The sequence below is a fragment of the Thermobia domestica genome, chromosome 3 (genome assembly GCF_964235325.1).
Source record: "Thermobia domestica chromosome 3, izTheDome1.hap1.1, whole genome shotgun sequence".
Lineage (NCBI taxonomy): Eukaryota > Metazoa > Arthropoda > Insecta > Zygentoma > Lepismatidae > Thermobia > Thermobia domestica.
Genome location: NC_137456.1, coordinates 349,627,470 through 349,648,767, shown reverse-complemented (window position 1 = coordinate 349,648,767; position 21,298 = coordinate 349,627,470). Strand labels below are relative to the sequence as shown.

General features: G+C 37.1%; 1 protein-coding gene across 4 annotated transcripts in view; it reads left to right on the top strand.

The window, feature by feature from the left end:
* Positions 1-20,954, top strand: part of spn-D (RAD51 DNA repair protein spindle D) — a 43,220-nt gene extending 22,266 nt beyond the window's left edge. For 3 of the 4 annotated variants that reach the window (XM_081752941.1, XM_081752940.1, XM_081752943.1), the window contains 4 exons: positions 5,686-5,879; positions 8,793-8,924; positions 13,363-13,560; positions 17,088-17,221. In XM_081752941.1, the coding sequence (XP_081609067.1) occupies positions 5,686-5,879; positions 8,793-8,924; positions 13,363-13,560; positions 17,088-17,201 (638 nt within the window). In that variant the 3' untranslated portion in view covers positions 17,202-17,221. The other variant, XM_081752942.1, reaches the window with a different exon arrangement.
* Positions 20,955-21,298: the final 344 nt, after the last annotated feature.

Genomic DNA, 21,298 nt, shown 5'->3' with positions numbered 1-21,298 from the left:
TCACCTTAGTTGTAACAATAATATACTAATAAAAAGCTCAAAAACCCAGGTGGGTTTTAAGGCGGGTTTTTTCAGGTGGGTCCAACCCGAAAAAACCCGCTGGGTTTTTTCGGGCTGGGCCCACTTGGGCAAACCCTGTGGCTCAGTGGTAGAGCGTACACTCTGGTGCGTGTAGTGCCTGGTTCGATCTCAGCTCGCGCCAAGTGGGCTTTGTGGTACACAAACATCATGTTCATGGGTTTTCTCGGGACTCTTCCGTTTCCTCCCACTTTATTCATTCCACCATTGCATTCCTGTTTCATCATTACCGTCTCCTTTAGCCTAATTGGCATATCGTGGGGCGTGAAACTTAAAAAGATTTCATTTCATTTCATTGTAAGTTTCTGCTAAATCAACTTGAGAAATGTTTTCTGGAATTAGTGCGTAAATGTTATTGCTACGATTTTCACACAAAATGTCTTAAACTGTTTCACGTTTACTACCTGATTTCAGACAAAAGAAAGTTACCCATTTAGGTGTGAACATATTTTTAATATATCAAATATATGGAAAAGTTTTTTAATCTTGTAACTCTTTTTCAAAAGGAAGATTCTTAGCGCCTTTGACCTTTATAACTGGGTAATGTAGAAAATTCTTCCATATTCATTTTAAAAAAGTATTTTATTCAAGGTATGGAATTTTACGGAAGAGAAATTCAATTGACATGCGACAGATTTAGCAGCGTAGCCTAAGAGGCTACATTTAAAATATGCGAAAAATTGAGTATCTCACAATACTGTGAAGTTAGAAACATGAAATGAAATGAAATGAAATCTTTGAGTTTTACGTCCCACGCTTATCCCGGTTAGGCTAAAGGAGACGGGATGATGAGTAATGAATGAAATGGTGGAATGAAAAAAAGTGGGAGGAAACGGGAGAACCCGAGAAAACCCACGCACACGGTGTTTGTCCACCAGAAAGTTCACTTGGCGGGGGCTGGGATCGAACCCGGGACCCCAAACACCAGAGGTGAACGCTCTACCACTGAGCCACCGCGGCCCCCAGTTAGAAACATGAATCTTGGTATATAAACTACTCATTCAAAATAAGCGGACCCGTGTTCAAACATTTTTCAAAATTTCCGTTTTAAGGAGCGGAAGGGGGCCATGTTCTGCAATTCCTTTCTTCACATTAAAAGCGTTGTTGTCTATTATTTGAAACACTTGAACAGTTTGAAATGAATTTTGGAACATAGAAATGAATTTTGGGACATAGAAATGAATTTTGGAACATAGAAATGAATTTTGGAACATAGAGATGAATTTTGGAACATAGAAATGAATTTTGGGACATAGAAATGAATTTTGGGACATAGAAATGAATTTTGGAACATAGAAATGAATTTTGGAACATAGAAATGAATTTTGGGACATAGAAATGAATTTTGGAACATAGAAATGAATTTTGGGACATAGAAATGAATTTTGGAACATAGTTAGCACTTACCTTGACCTGGGTTTTTTTATCGTGTTACTTTAGTTAAAGTGCTAATCATAAGGGGGTAGAGGGGGGTTAATATTTATGTAAAAATACAGTATCATGGGGATTTATCATTACACTTTCATTGCAATGCGTGTCCTAAGGGTAATTCAAATATTTTTCATGAATCTGTTCTTCCCGTGCGAAGAACGGGCATTTTAGCTAGTAAATTTATATATATGTATTCATTAGATTGACATTTTCTGGTAGAGAAGTGATTAAATAAATTTCGAATATCTATATACACCATGTTGCCGTTTGTCACTGGACACGTGTACCAGTGTGTTAATCCAATCTCACAACAGGATAACAGTATCTTGTAGGGCCATTTTTTGCCGCAGTGACGTACACAACTCTTCGAGGAAGACTTTCCACCAGTTTGCGATACATGTTTTGGTTCGTTCATTCTGCAAAGCGTCAAACAGTGGTGCTTTTTTGGGCAGCATGACCTGGCTTTCAAGCGGCGCTCGTACTCGTCCCAAAAGTGTTCATTGGAGTTGAGATCTGGACTTCGGGATGGCCAATCAAGTTTTTCTGCACCGATGTTCTCGAACTACATGTTTATAATGCCTGCCATATGACATAGAGCATTGTCGTGCTGAAACAGGTATGGACCAATACCGAATTGTGCCCATAATATCGGTAGCGCAGAATTGTCTAGAATTGTTTGGTATGCTTCGATATTTTATGTTTTTCCGAACTAAAACAAGAGGATCAAGACCATACCAAACGAAAAGCAGGGCTACACCATGATGGTACCTGCGCCAAATTTCACTCTGGGTGCGATACAGTACGGTAAAAAACGTTCTCCGAGCATACGCCACATCCACACACGTCCATCGAATCGCCTCATCTAATAGGCGATTCATCCGCTCCATAGAACGGATTTCCATTGCTCGAGAAGCCAATGACGGCGTTCCTTGCATCACTGTAGACAACGGGTCGCGTTGTGGACTGTGAACTGCTGCATGACCGTGAAAACCAAGTGCGGCGATCTCCCGGCGGATGATACAGTCACTTGCAGCGCTATTGGAAGCCGATCGAAACTTCTGTGCCACCATCTCTAATGACGCTTTCCGGTTTGATTTCGCCACACGTTTCAACCATCGACGGTCATGGTTGTTAATATTTTCTTTTTAATGGGACTGGGCTTGCACGTCATAATCCCCTGTCGCTTCTACTTCACGATAACATCACTTTACTCGACCGGGATATCTGAAATCTATTGGAAATCTCACCGGTCGAATATTCAAACCTGTAGGCTCCAATAATCATCTTTCTTTCCCCCTCACTAAATTCGCGTCGTCTATCCACATTTACTGCTGTAGCTGACATGAGTGTGTTCTTAACCAGCAACGTCTTTTATAAGTTGTATGACATGTACTGATTATCTTAAGCATTTTTTGAGAAGTGGCCGGTGACGAATGGTAACATAGTGTAACTTCATAACATCAACTTTCAAGTTCCTATGGTCTCGCTAACGCATTGAGTATATATATATATATATATATATATATATATATATATATATATATATATATATATATATATATATATATATGTGTGTGTGTGTTTGTACAGTCTGGTAATGTAAAAAAAAAAAAGTCATTTCACTAGAAGATCGGGAAGTTCAGTACATGATTCAGACTTACGTCTTCGGTGACGTTATATATGTTTAGGAGCAATCACAACTGATTCTTCGTACCATCACAAATAAGTAACTACAACCACTGGCGCAAATCCCGGGGGGATGAGGGGGACATGTCCCCTCCAATCTCGGAACTGGGGGGACTTCCCCCCAAATAATCCGATTTGAATTTTTTTTTTTTTTTTTTTTTGGAGAGAAATGTGATGACTTGTGTCCAATTGTCTCAAAGAAAAGTGAGATGAAATTGATGTCCCTCCAAGAATACGCCTCAAATCTGCCTGTCTCCCAATGTTGAAGACAACTCTACTCTCCTGATCCTCCATAGCATTGTTTTTCAACATTATAAATATTTTGAACATTGCTTTAAAAAAAATGTGGGAACGATCTTACCTGTCCCCCCAATGTTGAAAACAGATTTGTGCCGCTTTCTCTGACAAAAGGAAACAAAGTTCCAAACAAAACAGAACTTCTTTTAAAACTCAGAAATGTATACTCTCGATTAGTCACCTTATGGATTTCATGAATCTATTAACAACAGAAGTTGCTGAAAGGATAAATTACTTAAAACAAAACAAAAAAGGAAGCTGCTTTGCTCCAACTTTGGATTTTTAAAATATAATAATAATAATAATATAATAATAAATCATTCAGTGCTCTTAAATAGTATCTACGTGTTTTAAAATACTAATGTTTGAGAAATATAAAAATAACTGTTACATTTACTTAAACATCCAGGCATCTTTTGGGAATTTGCCGGGCCTGAAAAGATGCCAATTGATTGTATATAGGCCCTCAGCGCCCATGGCCTGCAAATTACAAAGGGGAAAGGAACCTGAGGAAGATACCATTAAGGTAAACAACCCTCGAAGCTTCCTTTTCATAGAGGGATTTCTTCCAGGGCGCTGTTTCCCTTCCCTCTGTTGCCCCTAAGTAATCTTTAACAGCCAAGTTACAAACTGGCATATTGATTTAACATAGTGGTTCTTGTATATATGCTGTTCCCTCATTCCTAGTAACGTTTTTAACCTCAACGCCACTAGCAAAAAAAAAAAAAAAAAAAAAAAAAAAAAAAAAAAAAAAAAATGGGGAAATAGGACAATAAAATACTTACCTGAATACATTCACTGAATTTTGCCACACAAATAAGACAAACTTAACTCTTAGCAACAATTTGATTGTTGGTGTTTTTTTTTTTTTTAACAAAAGATTTGTCATTGTTAATTTATAAACCCCTTTTCTAAAAAAAATAAATAAATAAATAAATAAACTGTTAAAAATTTCGAGGTATGAAAATTTTCTAACACAAATTTTCAGTTTAAATAAAGGTTATTGCTGTATGACAATTTTAAATAATACAAGTGATTTTCAGTGGTATTCAAATTATTTTCGTTTCACGTTGCTACCTACGGTAGATCTCCAAACTTTGAATTCAATGCTGAAACCTTAAGAAGTAGATCTAGAAGTTATGGTTGCATCAGAAATAAAAGCGTGATTCATACGAAAAAGTTTCCCACTGTCTCTTACAATTATCACTATCTAGGAACCAATATTGAAGTCGGGAGCTGTCCCCTTAAGGAATTCGTTGTCGTCTCAGCATCCGGCTCCTAGCTGTTATAATGGGTCCAGCAGCGATGCCCGCCGTCGGCATCCTGGTCAAAGTTACAATGATACCACCCTTTGAACCACCATGTCGGGGCCACATTACTACATGCCACCATGTACTTGGGTGCCCACCTTCCTGCCGACATGTTGCCGTAATAAAATTACTTTTCAGCCGCAATGGCGGTTCTAGAAAGACCATCTGGATGGCGGTCCTTCTTCCCGGCGATGGTGGCCTTATAAGAATAATTCCGCGAAAGCGTATCGGCATGTGGTCATCGCCTCGCCATGTTTCAGTTGACGGATTTCCTAAATGGGCTAGTGGTCTAAATCAACCCACAATTTGGAGGTTTACCTGTAGCATATATTTATCTCACTCTTACATGCACCTAAATCGTGTACATCCACAAATACTTCCTTCTTATCAACACTGGCGCAAATCTCGGGGGATGAAGGGGACATGTCCCCTCCAAACTTAAACTGGGGGGGACTGTCTCCCTCAATAATCACATTTGAAATGTGTTTTTTTTTGGGGGGGGGGAGAGAAATGTGAAGATTTGTCTCCGATTGCCACAAAGGAAAGTGAAATGAAATTCATGTCTCCCCAGAATAAGCCTCAAATCTGCCCACCTACCAATGCTGAAGACAACTCTGTTCCCTTGGTCTTCCACAACATTGTTTTTCAACTTCATAATTGTTTTGAACATCGCTTAAAAAAAATGGGAACGGTCTTACCTCTCCCCCCCCCCTCAATGTTGAAGACAGATTTGCGCTGCTGACTACAACCCTTTTTTGTAATATATATTCTTTTCTTTCTGTCTTTTTAAATTTTAGAACATATCAATTCAATATATGTCATGAAGTTGCCCTCAATTGCCTCGAGATGGTTAAACTATGAATGCACATTTTTGTATTTGCAGATGTAGCTGTTGCATGTTCTGAACATTGTCAGAAGATCGCTGAAATAACGAAAGATGAAGCTATGCTTAGAGAGAGCAAGAACTACACGAAAGAACTTATTTTATCGAAAATTCACTTCTTCAGCAGTCCCAATCATTTGCAGTTAATTGCGGCGGTGTATTACCTTCGTGAATTTATTTCACAGCATCCAGACGTAAGTTATGTAGTATTATGAATAGGATTAATGAACACACGCATAGTTTCGATTAATGTCAATTTGCAGTTTCGTAATAAGTCTCGAAAATTTCAAGATATGAACATATTTGCAGCTTTGACATCTACTGCAGTATGCAATGACATACGTAATATATATTTTATTACATATAGTGTAATATAGTATAAATATATACTATTTATTGGAGGTAACATCTCCCATACCAAAAGACAGACTCTGGTGTTCAATCATTGTGGAGTAGCGAGCCAGACTCTGGTGTTCATTCATTGTGGAGTAGCGAGATAGACTATGCTGTTCAATCATTGTGGAGTAGCGAGACAGACTATGCTGTTCAATCACTGTAGAGTAGCGAGACAGACTTTGGTGTTCAATCATTGTGGAGTAGCGAGACAGACTCTGGTGTTCAATCATTGTGGAGTAGTGAGATAGACTATGCTGTTCAATAATTGTGGAGTAGCGAGACAGACTCTGGTGTTCAATAATTGTGGAGTAGCGAGACAGACTCTGGTGTTCAATCATTGTGGAGTAGCGAGACAGACTGGTGTTCAATCATTAGCGTGATAGACTGGTGTTCAATCATTGTATAGCAGCGAGACAGACTCCGGTGTTCAATCATTAGCGAGACAGACTCCGATTTTCAATCATTAGCGAGACAGACTCTGGTGTTCGATCATCAGCGAGACAGACTGGTGTTCAATCATTAGCGTGATAGACTGGTGTTTAATCATTGTGGAGTAGCGAGACAGACTCAGGTGTTCAATCAATTAGCGAGACTGACTGGTTTTCAATCATTAGCGTGATAAACTGGTGTTCAATCATTGTATAGTAGCGAGACAGACTCCGGTGTTCAATCATTAGCGAGACAGACTCCGGTTTTCAATCATTAGCGAGACAAACTCTGGTGTTCAATCATTAGCGAGACACTGGTATTCAATGATTGTGGAATAGCGAGACAGACTGGTGGTCAATCAGTGTGGAGTAGCGAGACAGACTGGTGTTCAATCATTGTGGAGTAACGAGACAGACTTTGGTGTTCAATGATTGTGGAGTAGCGAGGCAGACTGCGGTGTGCAATCATTAGCGAGACAGATTCCGGTTTTCAATCATTGTGGAATAGTGAGCGTGCAATCAAAACAACTCCCAAGTGTGAACTACTTGATGTAACTTAATTTCTCCAGTCAAAAAGAGCTAATATAGCCGCAATTCATCGTCGAATGAGTAAGGATTATGGAAGAAATTTTAAGTGATTATTGTGTGTCCACAAGTGCTACAGAGAGTTTAAAGAAAGTCTTAGCAACGTACACGACGATAGTTGCCAATGGTGGAAATCTGTCGCGTAAAGGGGTAGAATATGCTTTTTGAACTGTCTGATCTTAAAATTTCAGGGAAGTCAGCAGCTGCCTGAAGAAATCGAATTACATCATGTAGTTTACCAGGATTGGCTGATTTAAACCAACTAGTTTTTTTTTCTTCAAAAAACCGACTGGTTTAAACAAAAAAAAAAAAAAAAAAAAAAGGAAAAAAGGAAAAATGCTTTAAATCGTGTGAACTTAATGATGACGTTTCCACAAATGAAACCATCTGCATTAGTTTTATCTCCTTTTCACATTTTAATCAAGGCGTCCCATGTTTAATTCTCGGTCGAACCCTTCTTTCAAGTGTAAACCAAGTAGCGGTTCGAATGTCACTTCAAGCAAAAGTCTTCTTCTTACCTCAGTATTACATAAAGATGTTAAGCCTAAACACACGAAACGAAACCAAATTGTATGCCTGAATGCCTGTTGTTTCATAAAGAAGCCAAGCTTGCATAAATATATTGATAGAAATTGGCAAAATGTATCGACTGCCTATGTAGCTTCCAACATTAGCTTGGATTGGACTTTCAGTTTTAATTTAATTGAATGATATCTACATACTAAATTTGTAATTTAATACCTCAGTTTTAGCGTACTGATTATGATACATTGACCATACAATTTTACATGCCAGTCAATAACGAGATTTCTCCGCTATTGCTTTGCATTTAAAGTAATAACAGAATTTTCCCAATGGCTAAGGCGGAGTTTCCCAATTTATATATAATTCTGTGTAATGTTTCCATTTGTGCAACTGTTTATGTTTTTGTCCTTCTGAAATGACTCTTCACAATTATATTAACAAGTATGTCAAGATCAGTACAACGTATTTTTTATCAAGAGCCCTTCGTGAGTGAGTCGGCAGACTCATCACATTTGCGGCCAATGGTCTCGGTTTCGAGTTCAAACGGAGAATAATTTCTCTCGAATGTAAGCGGAGAAGCGGTTTGGATTCCGCTTTACGCTTATGTGACCCCCTTCCAGCACAACCCCGTTGCTGCGTAATAACATCAAGGCGAAACAAACTTATTTCTGCTCATATGTAATATAAATACTTAAAGCAAATTATTAAAAAAAAAAAAAAAAAAAAAAAAAAAAAAACTGGTTTAAACAAAAAAAAAAGGCTTAAATTAAAAAAGCACTTTTTTTTTCAATAAAAACCATGGTTTTTGCCAACCCTGTAGTTCACACGTGGCGGGCGCTTTGATTGAATTCGATATATTTTCACGCAAGCTACTCCACAATGATTGAACAGCAGAGTCTGTGTTTTGGTATGGAAAGGTACAACCTCCAATAAACAAATTTGGCTTACCATCGTTTCACTACCTGACGTGGGTGCTCCCTCGTGACTAAGTGGTTCGCGTACGGCGTAGGCAGGTGTGTATGTTGAGATAATAGCTAGTAAGTGTTTATTGTCGATATTTTACGACGTTGCAATAAAATATATTGATTCTCATTGTTACACATCAATACCATTTGCCCGAGTATAGATAGTGAAATTAAAGTGCATTTTCTTTACATTTTCCTTTCTTTGCAGATCAAGTTGGTTGTTATTGATAGTTTGTCATTTCCTCTTCGGCATGGAGTATACAACTCATTGGACAGGACAAGATTGTTACATACAATCTTCAACGAACTTCATGTACTTATTTCAAAGTTCACTGTTGCTGTAAGTTCTTTTTAAATTGATTTTCGAATGATAGATAAAGAAAATACGAAAGAAGTGATTTAATATTCGTAATCATAAATAAATAAGCTAAACCCAAACTTCTGATCTTTACTGTGGCCCCGCGTAGCGTAGTCGCTAACCCTCTCGCCTTCGGTGCGAGCGGTACCGGATTCGATTCCCGTGGGATCACTCGGTCAAAAAAGTGTAACACGCTTTTTCAAGCCAGCCACCCTGAATGAGGTTTTCCTGGGTTTTCCTCATTCACACCAGGCAAATGCCGGGGTGGTAGTACCTAACTTATACGTCCCAGGCCGCTTCCTTCCTTCCCTTTCCCCGGATTGTGTGCTCGCCGAGGGACGTCATCCCTCAAATCGTGACGGGCCAAATGGCCTTAGATGCCGAAAGCCCAGAAATCTAAATCCTAAATCCTATCTTCTGATCTTTACTGTTCATGAAATGTTATGGACAACCAGGTGGCTTTCGGTTGACTCTTGTGTAGTCAAGTAGACCACAGTTCGCTACCTTTTTAATTCAAGTGGCTTCTCAATTGTCTTAAAATACTCGGTTAACACTAAAAGCTCTATGTCACTCCTGGAATGGAAATCCAATAAGCAGAAATAATTCAGGATATTTCAAAATGAATATCAGGGTTTTAAGATTTTGTAGGATTTATTACATTTAACGTACAATTATAAATAATACATAAAATAAAAGAGCAACTCAAACAGTTTTTGCTACAAGTGTTCAATGTGATTACCATTCGTCACACGACACACGTCTAATCTATAGGCGAGAAAGGCCCATAAACTTTTTGCCGGGATACGGCACAAAATACATTCAATTAGGGGAGTCTCGTTGCAACTGTACCATCTCGTGGGGATTTGCTGACCCCCAGATGCGAACATTAGGAGCGTTCAAATCGCCTTTTGTCTGGATTGCACTGAAGAGAACACAATCCTAAAATATCTTCATCATTGTGCAGCAACTTTTCATTTGCAGAGTTGGCACATAAATCATAGTCTGGCTTTAAGGCTTGTAACAACTGCAAATGATAAGGACCTAGTTATAAGCGTCTCCTTGAAATTCTACAACTGGCGGTTGCACTGTAACTACAGATTCAGTCTTTGCAAAATGTAAAACACAAACAGTCTGCTCACTAATAGCCATTTTTTTTTCTATTAGCGCTTTCTAACGACAGACAGAGAAACAGTGCATGCGCATGCGTGCGTACTAAACTGTTTTTGTTATTGTGTCATTTGATATATTATTCATAATTGTAGGTTACCTGTAGTAAATGTTACAAAGCCTTAAAATCCTGATATTCATTTTGAAACACTCTGTATTAACTAACCCGTGCCTATTATATGCTTTAGGATCCTGATCGGATGATTTTTATCCTGGTGTGATTTCGGCATCCAATCCTGTTGCCTTCGACAGCCAAACGCTGATGAAGATATTTTTTTTTGTTTCGCGCCCTTGTACAATACCAAGTTTATTAAGGACAGAACTTAGTGTTAATGTTAGTTCCGAACCACAACTGGGACTTGAATTCGGTGCAGTTGGCTGGTGCAAGAGCAACCCTCTCAGTAGAGGTTGTCCTCCATCAAAATATCCTGCTTCCAAGAGAGTCAGATTGTAGAACCATGCCACCTGGCCTCAGCTTGAGATAATAATAATGTTTTAATGTGATGTATGTTCGATAATATTAAGAATAATAAGTGAGTGTGAAACTTAAGACGATTAAAAGGGAGTTACCGTGACACCGTATTTTTCAACTTTTTGGGGTTTAAAATGTAGATTTCGATGAGCCATGTTTAATGGCACCACTTCTGGAACCGATCGCTTCAGGGTAAATTAGAGGTCAAAAATAAAAAGTGGGACCAGTTAGTCAATGTGGACAAGTGATCGACTGGGACGAAATGCGTGACATTCGATTCGTGTTCACACGTACATAAAGAACTGATATTCCGTTTTCCCCAAAAATTCAATTTTGATCTGAAAAATTGAATATTTTGGGAAAATAGTATATCAGTTGTTCATGTAAGTCATGTCTAAAATGATTGTCGCATATCTATAACTGTCTTCTTGTAAGAATATAATTTGATAATGATTTTGGAGGGTACTCTTAATATTGATACTATATGTATAATCGGGAAATGTATATTTGTGGAAAATTTCATAGGAAAAGAATTATAAATACGAAAATTAGATTGAGTAAAATAAAATGTTACTAAATATACAAGAAAGTTTTATTTTCGTTTTATTGTTCTTATTTACTGCTCTTTTGACATGAAATTTACCACATACATGTCTTTGCCGATTATACACATACTAACATTATAAGAAATTCCGGGCGAATTCGTTATCAAATTATATTCCTACAACAATAGACATGAATACGAATAGAATGACACCCATTTCGTTCCAGTCGGTCACAGAGCCACATTGTCCAAAATCCCGGATTTTCGTAGATTTTCAGAGACAAAATAGAATTTTCGGGAAAATGGCATATCAATTATTGATGTACGTCTAAATACAAATCGAATGACACCCATTTCGTCCCCCGGGGGCGCGGTGGCTCAGTGGTAGAGCGTTCACCTCTGGTGCTTGGGGTCCCGGGTTCGATCCCAGCCCCCGCCAAGTGAACTTTGTGGTGGACAAACACCGTGCTCGTGGGTTTTCTCGGGGTACTCCCGTTTCCTCCCACTTTCTTCATTCCACCATTTCACTCATCTCTCATTATCACCGTCTCCTTTAGCCTAACCGGCATAACCGTGGGACGTAAAACTCAAAGATTTCATTTCATTTTCCATTTCGTCCCAATCGGTCTCTGGTCCCCATTGCACAAATGCTCCCGTTTGCTCTTGAAGCGGTCGGTTCCAGAAATCAAAAGTGGTGCCATTGAACACAGCACAAGGAAATCTACATTTTAATCCCAAAAAAGCTGAAAAATATGGGGCCACGGTAACTCCCTTATAACCCTTAAGACTTCCAAACTATGTGAATTCAATACTCAAGCTTAAAGTAATGCATCTGTAAGTACTGCTTAAAAAGAGTAATAAGACCAAAGATATCAGAAAACCGTAACCCCCTATCCCTTAACTGTCTTTGTTTCATGGCAATACAGGTTGAAACCAAAAATCGTTTATTTCAACCACTTCCGGTTTGAACAGAGGAGTAAGGGAGGAAATGAATCCTGTTCTTGGTACGCTGAATTTATTGCAGAAAACCTCATCTTGATAGCATTTACCGTTTTTGATCTACGGAAATCAGTATTAAACCGGAAGTAATAGTAAATTTGAACCACTTTGTGTTTCGGTAGAGTGTTGTGGATAGTTATGATGTGTTGCCCTAAGACGCTAAATCGTTTGCAAGAAACCTCTTCTTGCTATCTGTTACCGTTTTCGTTCTATGACGATAAATGTTAAAGCCAGAAATGGCTAATTTACACCACTTCCGGTTTGAATAGAGGGTTAACACAGCAGATAGAATCTTGCAAGAAACCTTATCTTGATTGCATTTATCATTTTTGCTCAACGGAAATCAGTATTGAAACCGGAAGCAGTAGTAAATTTAAACCACTTCCGGTTTCGGTAGAGTGTTGTGAATAGTTATGATATGTTGTCCTAAGACGCTGAATCGTTTGCAAGAAATCTCTTCTTGCTATCTGTTACCGTTTTCGTTCTATGACGATAAACGTTAAAGCCAGAAAAGGCTAATTTACACCACTTCCGGTTTGAATAGAGGGTTAACAGAGCAGATAGAATATATTCTTGGAAAGCTGAATAAATTGCAAGAAACCTTATCTTGATTGCATTTATCATTTTTGCTCAACGGACATCACAATTGAAATCGGAAGTAATGGTAAATTTAAACCACTTCCGGTTTCGGTAGAGTGTTGTGGATAGTTATGATATGTTGCCTTAAGACACTGAATCGTTTGCAGAAAACCGATTCTCGTTATGTGTTATAATTTTCGTTCCATGGTAATAAATGTTGAAACCGGTAATGACTAATTTGAACCACTTAGGGTTAACAAAGGAGATGGAACGTTAACCTTGGGACGCTGAATCGATTGTAGAAAACCGCAGCTCTTATTGTTTTGGCTTTGATACCAATCAACAGACGGACGGACGGACAAAGCCGTTCTATAAAACTTCCGACACTTAAGCCTAGCATAATTTGGAAATCAAATATTTAGAAATTATAATGATAATAGATTTATGGATTACTCTGTTTACTATGTCACATACATGATGCTGTGACAATTTTTGAAAGATCAACTCAAATGGCTGTGAAGAAGTTGGTGTTGAACGAAATAACCGTTACCAGAAAGTAGGATTTTTTTTTTCATGAAATGTTTCCGATTTCACGAAGAGCATATACTTCATATATTTAATTTATAGATATTGGTACATTGGATATTTATATTTTTTAGGTAGTAGTAACGAACCAATTCACAACGCACGTAGAGAGATCTGAGAGAGGTATATCAGAAAGTCGATTAGTACCAGCCCTTGGAGAAGGATTTGGCCACAGAGTTAACCAGCGGCTGATGTTAGCAATAATACAAAATGTCCACTACGCAATACTGGCCAAGAGCTCTACACAGCCTCAGATAATGTCTCGTTTTGAGGTAAGAACCAATCATACTTTTGTTTAATTATTATAAATGATGCACCATATATATGTGAGTGCATCATTTATAATGTTCAACCGTGATAACGGAGAAAGCAAAAGAGGAAGCAAAGCGAAACTTTGCACGATGTAACTATAAGGAGGAGCATATCTTCGCACATATTGAACAGAAACACCCAACAGTGTTGCTAACTCAATATAAAGTTATATTTTTTTCAAATGGCATTACGTCAGATTATTACATATTTCAAATCAACTTGTCAACCCAAAACTTAAAAGATACTTCATTTATTACTCAGTATTGCAAACTTTGGATGTTATAGTATCATAAACATTGAAGGTTTGAAAGCCTGTATCACAAATAGAGCACCGCGGAGATGGACAGGATAATACACATCAAAAATACCTTAGCGTTGGATACCATGGTCATGGTATGACTTGTTTTGAATGAACAGGAACGAAGTTACAAGGGCTTGAAAATTTGATTTTTTTTTAGAACGGGTTTATTTAAAAAAAATGCTTAGATAAGTACATCTAGTTACTTGTATGCTTTGTAATTGGGAACACTGACTGAAGTTTGCAACACTGATCAAATTAAGTAGTTGAGAGAAGTTGTTGTAATTTCAGCTTCTAAATGCTTTTGCTGTAATGCTATAAAAGAGAAGGAAAACAACAATCATTTTAAATATTTTTCACAAATACGCAATTTTCAAAAGTGTTGCAAACTTTATCAGTGTTTATCATATCTCTGGAACAGTTTGAGATATCGAAGTGCTATAAACGGTAAAATGATTTGTTTGTCAATTGCAAATCCTACATGTAACTAGATACTACACTTATCTAACCATTTTTTTTTCCCGAAATAAACACTTTCTAAAAAATTCAAAATTTCAAGCCCCAAGAGTATAAATATCTATGCTCTAAGATATCTCTTTCAGTTAGTGTCTGATGAAGACATTGTTAAGTTGTCGAAACCGTTACACTGTAATTTAGTTTTTAATAAACAAGTGTATATACTCTGATCAGAAGTGTTTATTATTTCTTTAGTGAGTTCCAGAGTCGTGATAGATAGAGTTGCATGTCATGTAATAACATTCACCCTCCCGAACAACATATACCATGAATCAAGTGTGAACGCCAAGCCGTTCGTGTGCTACAGGGGTGTTAACCGACTTATGCCTCACTGTGTAAAATGAGTAGTACAATTGGACTTTGATAACTGGAATTCCTTGATAACTCGATTTTTTTTCACATTCCTTTCAACTCTCCATAACATTCAATGTTAAAGTAATCTATATAATTCGAATGTTTTAAAAATTTCAACCTCGATAAATCGAATTTTAAGGGTTTCATAATCATATTTAAAAACCTCGGTAACTCATGTCTAGTATTTTATTTCTACTAGTAACCTTATTTAATTTAATCAACTTTCACAACTTTAAATTATAGATATAGAATGAACAAAACTTCCAGTTACAGAGGTTATATAGTCACTTTCCATCAGGAACGCGGAGCCTCGATATCTCGTATTTTTGTTGTGCCCACCTTGATTACTTGAAAAACTCGATAACTCGAATTTTTATATATTCCCTTCAGCTTCGAGTTATCGAGGTCGACTGTATTTGTTTTTATATTATTCATTATTCTAATTGATTAGGAAAAAAATATTATTTATGTATCTTCGTTGTCATTTTTTTTTCTTTCTTGTTTTTCCCTTTTCTATAAACATGGAAACATCTGTGAGGCTAATTACAAATCAGAGAATTCTTTCTCGTAATTTTCGTAGCCATTTTGTCTTGGGCTGTCGTTTGTCGTTTTGATTACAATCCTGTTGCCTGTACCCTCGTAACAAACCTGTTACATTTCATTAAGTATTTGTATTATTCTGTGTTTTATTTGACCTTCGTAATGTCGTAAACTAGAATAATTCGAAAATTCCGTAATTTAATATGTATTTCTAAGTATAGAAAGGCTGTATTAGGTAAGTACAGTAGAGTCCAGAAACACCGAAGAGTGGCCGAGTTTGTAAAAGTGCTGGGTTATCTGGAATTGGATTTAAACAAAATAAGTACGAGTGTTTCCTCAAAAAATACAGTATTGTACTTGTATGTATTGGTTGCTTGAGAATAAACTGGCCAATTACCCTTAAGAGGCCTCATCCCGGCGAAATTAAAATACCGCTAATTTTACAGTAATTATGTGATAACTTCAAATAGATAAGAGATAATTGAAATGTGGAACAAGAGCGCCCTAGACAATATTATTTTGCGTGAGGTACCGTTATCACAAGTCACCTAGTGGCTTTCCGTTTTCAGCCGTTTAGAAACGCGGAAATAAATGCCGATTTTCATAATGGCCCGAAATCGAAAGCAGATAAGTGAGTCGTGATAACGATATCTCATGTAAAATGATATTATCTAGGGCGCTCTTGTTCCACATTTCGATTATCTTTTATCTATTTGAAGATATCACATAATTACTGTAAAATTAGCGGTATTTTAATTTCGGCGGGATGAGGCCTCTTAAGGGGGCAGACTACTAAAAATGATACAAAAGCTAACAATTTTTCTTTTGCCCGTTTTTCATAAGTGAAAAGAGATAATGAAATGTACCTTACCACAATAATAGATAGTGTTATTCTACAACTGAAAATACGAATCAAAAGAATTTTCAGTGTTGCCATTCATAGAAATTACACTGTTGCCAGAATATGAATTACTCAAAAATCTAGGTTAAGGCAGTGACTAGAAAACTGAACTCAACGGTAATTGAGTGGCTAAGAGGTTAGCGTACGCGCTTTTGGCGTGGGAGACCCGGGTTCGATTCCCAGCGGGAGCTCATGTAGTTCGGATTCCACGTTAATCAGTAGGTCTACGTCTCATATAGCCTCGCTGCTGAAAGGGACGCTAAACTAAAATCAACAACAATCAACGGTAATTGATGACATCATGTTGTCTTGGTTCCTTGTTAACTACTTTTTCAATAATATTTCTATTTAATTTGTACTGTTTATTACAAAATTATTTATTTTGTAGTGTTTATTACAAAGTAAATACAAACATTATTTAAAAAGTAGTTAACAAGGAACCAAGATAACATGATTAATCATCAATTACCGTTGAGTTCAGTTTTCTAGTCACTGCCTTAACCTAGATTTTTGAGTAATTCATATTCTGGCAACAGTGTAATTTCTATGAATGGCAACACTGAAAATTCTTTTGATTCGTATTTTCAGGTGTAGAATTGTGGTAAGGTACAGTTCATTATCTCTTTTCACTTACGAAAAACGAGCAAAAAAAAAAAAAAAAAAAACTGTTAGCTTTTGTATCAGGTTTGTAGTCTGCCCCCTTAAACAAAGAAAAAGTACGTAATCTATGAAGGCATACTGCCTTTACTATATATTAAAATGAAAATTAATGAATACACAGTACAGTAATTTACCTGATAAGACAGACCTGAGAAAAAAACCCGGCAATGATCTTAAACAGGTCTTCGCGCTTTTTTTTTTTTTTTTTTTTTTTTCAGGGTATGGCCGAGTTATCTGAACTGCCGGATTATCGAGTACCAAGCTTTAGGGACTGTACTGTACTTTTCTTTATTCTAAAATCTTTTAGTTCTGAGCAGAAAAGTTCTGTTTAAGGATATTTTTGTTTTTTACTTTACAGATTAATTCCTCTGGTATCAGGGATCTTGTTACGACGCAGTAAGAATTGTGGCTGTCAAAACAGAATACAGAATTGTGGCTGATACCAAGAATACTATGAATTATAAACGTTTCATTTGTACATAGAATGTCTGAAAGAGACGATAGTTGTCTGTAAATTACACGATAAAAAAAATCAATACTTGTTACAAACATACAGTATCATCTTTAACGTTTCCAGCAGTCTACATAGAGATTTTTTGTAGTAAGACTAAAGTTTACATTCCTGAGAGATGCATTGTTCTTGAGTACAGCCATAGAAAAGTTGTCTTAAAAAATCTAATAGGATTATCTGTAGTTATTACTCACTTGTTCTTGTATTCAAAAAGGTAAATAGTGTTTTAAATCCATTTGTTGGTTTGGAAATTCATTCTTTTATACAGGGTGTATCATTTATTTATTTAGCTTACAGACATAGTTTTGTTGTCATTTTGTAACAAAATACAAGCTTTTTTAGTACCTAAAGAGTTCAATGTGGCTTCCGTTGGTGAAACCGATTTCTTGTAACATTTCCACACAAAATTTCTTACAAGCAATTCTATCAGTGTCTTAATTCTTGCACCATTTGTAATTTTTTACGGTTTGAGATGCAACCGTTTTCTCAACACACGCCAAACTGGCATGTGTAGGACGCCCAGTTGTCGAGAAGCATGCCGGGTTGATTTTGTAGGACTGTTTACAAAGTTTTGTCTCACTTGTTCTACAACGTTTTCAGACGTAAGGGGACGACCTGAAGATTTGTCGTGTCTTACCGAACATCCAGTTTCAACACTTATGCCACTGATAAATAGTAGGCCTATTGGGAGGATCTTTACCATACTCTGTATGGGTTGTCGCAGACTTGGATTCTTCAAACCAAAACATACATCTAGCACACTCGGGACCAGTAAAGGCAGCCATCTTTACTGCAACTGCCGCTAGCGCTTACGGTGGCTTGTTTCTTAACTAGTCTACTACATGAGTCAAAACTTGGTGTATTTTGCTACAAAATGACACCAAAACCATGTCTGTAAGGTAAATGAATAAATGAATATGAGTTTTTAAAGTTGTGAAGTCCTTTTCGATACACCCTGTATTTTGACATGACATGTAATTTCCAGTACATAGAGAAAAGATTGCGGTAATTTGCGATCAATTAGCTAATGCGCGTGCTTGCTGTTCGTGTAGTTCTGAAAAAGGATTTCCTTTTTAAACAGAGATGGCATCTTATGCAGTTCTGGTGTTGAAAAGAAACATTAAATTCCTAATTAACCAACCAATCAGTAGATGAAAGATTATCGAAACTCGTTTTGTTGCGTATGATTATTAAGTCATTATTACAATTAAGTTTCTAACAAGCAGTGTACGCATAGCTTTACGCAGTATATTTGGCATTCATACCAAACAACGAATAACGTTCTATATTTTCTGTAATCGGTCACAATAATAGTTTTGTGAACTTGTAAATTGTCTGTCAACAGTTAAATGAGTAGCAGTTCTGCTATCTTCTGTTCTTACGTGCTAACACATAAGAATAACAGATAAGGAAAACAGATGGCAGGACTGCTATTCATGAAACTGTTGTCAGACAATTCACAGGCTTACAAAACTATTATTGTGACCGATTACAGAAAATATAAAACGTTATTCGTTATTTGGCATAAATGCCAAATATACTGCGTATAGCTGTGCTTATACCAAACAATAAAAACCAATGCAATTTCTCACAGCTAGTAACTAGCTATTTCTAATATGCTCGGAAGGCATTGGTACTGAATTAACACACAAGTAACACGCTAAAGTGATAGTCATTTTGTGTTTTGTCAACACCTCATTTTTGCTGTGTGTGATGTACGAGTCCAAAATAAGCCATTTTACTCAACATCAAACATAACTGTTGAATGAATAGAAAAGCGCATTCCTATGGGTTTGTGTAACTGTTTTCAATTTAGTAGGTCATTTAAAAATAAACTTCATGTGTAGTACACGATAACATAATGTTCTTATTGAAATTTTCATGAAGTGCGATTCTGGACTTGTACTGTTCTTCCACTCATCGGTTCAATTGTTTATTACAATTTAGGTGCTAATATTGTATATAGAAACATTGTACTGTAATATTGTAAGACAGGGTATTAAGAATTATAAGGTTTCAACAAATGTAAAAATTCCCTTATACTTATTCCTCGTGTCCTACAAATAACCGCGTTTCAAACCTACAAGGGGTTTATCCAGGGCCGTGCCATGGAAAATCAGCGTCCGGGGCGAGAGTATACGACAGCGCCCCCATACATATATTCCAATCAATTTTTCCTATCTTTTTCCTTTTTTCTTCCGAATTTTTCGCCCCCTTACTTCGGCGCCCGGGGCCGTCGCCCCGCTCACCCACGCCCCACGGCACAGCCCTGGGTTTATCATCAGGTATTTGAAGAAACAAAGGAGGAAAAGAAGTTAAAATTAATAGAACAAACTGTGTGAATTCGTCCAACGTGTTATAGAAAACTAAACTTCCTCGGAGATTTTGTCTCTCTGTTTCATCTGTGGCACTGCCGTAGTGTCTGGATTCAGAATTGATAACACTCCTTTTACATTCCGGAAACACAGAATTTGTGGTCGGGACCATCCTCGTACAGTTGATCAATATCTGAATTTAGTCGTGGTTATTATTATTGTTGTAATAAGAAATGACCTCATAACTAATCTCTTTATAGTTATTAAATACTAAAGGAACCACTTGGTATAACAGCCCTTCTTGAGGAACGGAGCCGCTTCAACGCCATCTGTCAGCGACCAGCTGAAGTACGTTCAGCCTACGCGGCATCGCCCTGTCACTAACCGGCGAATCAGGAGTTTTCTAGACCTAGTGGCCGTAACGTCTTTCATTCACTTGACTCCCCAGTTTGCATCACGACGCTGGGTGAACGCCGAAAATTGGGATATACCAGCGGGGAATCAAACCCGGGACTATATGGACGTGAGTCCAACGCTGTAACCATTAGAATACGGCGTCCTTCTTTATAGTTATTGGATTGTAACAAAATTTCGTCATATGATTTATTCGTCGTATGCGACAATCCAGAAGTTAGATATTCGTTTTTTCTTTCTTTAAGTTTCTTTTATATATTATGAAATTCTGGTTGATACCCTACTCTTAAACCCCTGTGGTTTGTAAATTATCCGTAAAATAACTTTTATATTCCGTCCGATGTTTTTGTGAATTTTTGCAGAAGGTGCAAGTGCAAGTGCAAGGATAATTCCACAGTTGATTACAAAACATTTGTCATACGTAGTACAGTGACACAAAGGTAAACTCCTTCTTTAGGTTTGAAGTGTGTTGGTTACTGATAAGTCGATTAGGCTGACTGAAGGACCACAGAGATGCAGTTTTCAAAATAACGGGTGAGCAATGGAAGACATTTTATGGGTGTTCCGATTCAAAGTGTCCATAATCTGTTTCTACAGTGCAGCCGGAGTTTCATTCTCAGTTTTACAAGGAGGCATCCCATAAGAATCACATTCGCAGTTAATAGAGAAACCTGTGTAAAGACGAATAACAAATGCACTGTAGACCATATTTCCTCGGATGTAGCAGCAATCTGATTATCATGCATATGTTTGTAGCGTAACAAAGCGTGTACACACTAAAAGAAAACTGTTTATGAAATCCTTCCGTCCTATATGAATCAGAATCAATTAATGTATTATATTTTTAAAATATTAAATTATTATATATTGTAATTTTGTATTTTTATAGAATCGTAAATAAAGCAACGTGATATGTAGCAGATTGGCCTGCAAATTATTCTTTCAGTCACAATGAAACAAAAGGTTACGTGTAACTGGTACAAGTTTTGTACAGAGTATTAGTTAATGTTGTTGTCATGTTACGTGGCGATTAGAGGAAAATGAGTAGTTACTTTCTGTAAGCCTATCTGGTTAGTTCTCTAAAGATTTCTTCCAGGCATTCGTTTCTAACGTTATTTACCTGTAACTCCCTTCGTAAATCCTCATCCTCTCATCTTTTATTATTTTAAGGATTTGGATAGTCGTCAGT